At 54.8% G+C, this 2419-nt stretch overlaps 1 protein-coding gene across 1 annotated transcript; it reads right to left on the bottom strand.

The window, feature by feature from the left end:
- Positions 1-903: 903 nt before the first annotated feature.
- Positions 904-1781, bottom strand: CORC01_13985 (uncharacterized protein; the record flags this gene model as incomplete). Its single annotated transcript, XM_022625599.1, has 2 exons — positions 904-1317; positions 1602-1781. 2 exons carry the CDS (start codon positions 1779-1781, stop codon positions 904-906), a joined length of 594 nt encoding a protein of 197 aa, XP_022467879.1.
- Between the last annotated feature and the right edge of the window lie 638 nt (positions 1782-2419).

Raw genomic sequence — 2419 nt, 5'->3', positions numbered from 1 at the left:
TGTGACGGATTGAGAGCAGTGAACTGGAGTTCAAAGACGGGCTGGCGATATTTTTTTATGGGAAGGAGCGAGGAACTGATATTAAGGACTTTGGGTCTACCGGAAAGTTTGGTGTGTCGCTCTCAAGGTCAGACTCTCCTCAACGGCTCTGGATGAGGACGCAACATATAAGTGATTCCGGACAGTATCCAGAAGGGGTCAAAACAGGATGTAAAAGCTTACACCCCTTCCAGCTGATGAGATCATGTTGGACCCTGGGGGATCCAGGATTCCCATCTTTCACTGCTTTCACCCCTTCCGCATTTGCGTCACACCACTCGACTGTCTCGATGTTCTGGACCGAAATGACGTTGAAGGGGGCCAAGCGGCATGCGTGCGGTTGGAGGAGGGGGGGCGGATTCACTGGGGCTGCTGGGGCACTGGTCTTGTCTCATACTCGATGCGTCCCCGATCTGCCTGTGCCGTCGAGGAGGAAGCGCGGCCAATCCAACACATCCCGGGCTCCCAAAAACAACAAAGGTCAAGATGGTGTCTGGCATCCCTGTTCTTTTGGATTCAACACGCACCTTCGCGTCCAATCACGCATTATCAGACTCGCACCACGGACTTTCGATCACAGGTGCCGCCAATGCAGGCATGACGCAGCATTACTCTATTCCTGCAACTAAACAAGCTTCTTGTACGAATAGGTTGGTTTGAGCTTGCAAGCTTACTGAATGCTATGCACTGACGATGTACGGGCTCACGGGTTACAGATGCCAACCATTCTATCCTTGCAAGCTGCCGAACGCCTCGGGACTTGTTCTTTTTGCACGTCTCTCCCCTAAGCTCCGAAATTATGGAAACCCCCCGGATTATTCCAAAATCAACGCTCCATTTTCCTGTCAAGATGCTATGGCTCGCCTATCCTTTCACGTAAGCGCTTTCAATGCCCAGCGCCATTTGCCGCTTGAGAGCGATTTCCATACAGTCTTCGGGATCATAACCCTCCCGCAACCGCCCATCGGGATCCCAATATGCAGCCCACCTGCCGTCTTCCTCCAGTACGGCTACGAAGCCGAGCCCGCTGCCCCGCAATGAGAGGAATCTCTCGTCGTCAGTCCAACCCCAAGGCCCTATGACATGGCCAAGGGTATCTTTGCGGCCCCCATGGCGGAGTGCTCTGCTGTCGGCATCGACATATATCCAGTTCAACATGGGCGGGTCTTCCGCTATTGTCGACACCAGAGCTCGCATTGGTGGCTCGCTGGGGTAATTAAAATAATACCCCGAAAATTTGTGCCCTGGTGCTGGTGCCAGGCTATGACTTATCCATATCTGCGGTTACGCGTGTGTTAGTTGGTCCAACGGAGATGTGTCGCAAGGTTTCAAGTTGGCGAGCGAGCTAGTGTAAGTCCAAAAAAAAAAACGCGGCGAGGTTGTTCAAGTGGGTGTGCCAACCTCCGCAAACGGAAACGGGGAAAAGAGAAAAGCAAGGAAAAGGACGGCGTGCAGATAGATGTATGCAGACATTTGCAGGCCGGGAGGGGGGAACGGGGTCTGTCGATGGTCGATCGAGAGGAAAGGGGAGGGGGGAAGGCGTGAGATGTTGGTTTGCTTACCTTGTTATCAACGACGATACAAGGACACTCTTCCTGCTTCCCGTCGATGGTCATAGTCGCCGTGAGGCTGAACTTGGCTTGTTCTTTGGCGGCGGCATTCTGCTTCTTCTGGGCGCTCACGGCCTGGCCGGTGCCGATGACTGTGGGTATGGCGGCGATGGCGAGCAGACCGATGACCATGTTTCAAACTCTTTGAGCGCGAACAGCTACTACACAGGGGTAAAAGGTAGGTGGGATAAAGAGACGAAAACGAGGGCGGTGGGAGAAGTTGGCTTTTCGAATGAGAGTGGGCACTGGGACGACGAGCTCAAGTGAGCCGGGTCGAGTCGAGCCTCGAGTCGAGCCTCGAGTCGAGTCAAAGTTCCTAAGCCTCGCCGCTGCTGGTCGAGGTTTGTCGTGTCGGGACTCGGAAATGTCAGTGGTCCAAGCCGCGGGGTCAAGCCGCGTGTGTGGATTAACGGGATTTGCAATGATCGTTGGGATGTTGCAACGTGCTCGGGGCCGAGTTACCCTCTTGCTCTGGGCTCTGGAGATCAGTATGTCACTGTCTCGAAGGGTTTCAAGTTCTTCTTTGATGGATTTTCAGGAGAAACAGGTTTACGGGGTTCGTTCCATAGGGTTCGTATGGTCATGATATCGAATGCCCCCCCCCCCCCCCCCCCCCCCCCCCCCCCCCCCCCCCCCCCCCCCCGTCCATCGGCTTTACCCAAAGGTAACGGTTACTTTTGCTCTCTTCCTCACTCGAAGCACCCTGCAGCTTGCGCCGGCTGTATCTCCCCTCCAGTGCCCACTCCCATGGGCTGTGTGTTTTCTCGCCG

The sequence above is a fragment of the Colletotrichum orchidophilum genome (assembly GCF_001831195.1).
Source record: "Colletotrichum orchidophilum strain IMI 309357 chromosome Unknown Scaffold_228.1, whole genome shotgun sequence".
Classification (NCBI taxonomy): Eukaryota; Fungi; Ascomycota; class Sordariomycetes; order Glomerellales; family Glomerellaceae; genus Colletotrichum; species Colletotrichum orchidophilum.
Note: the sequence above shows the minus strand (reverse complement) of the source record. Positions and strands in the feature narration are given on the sequence as shown.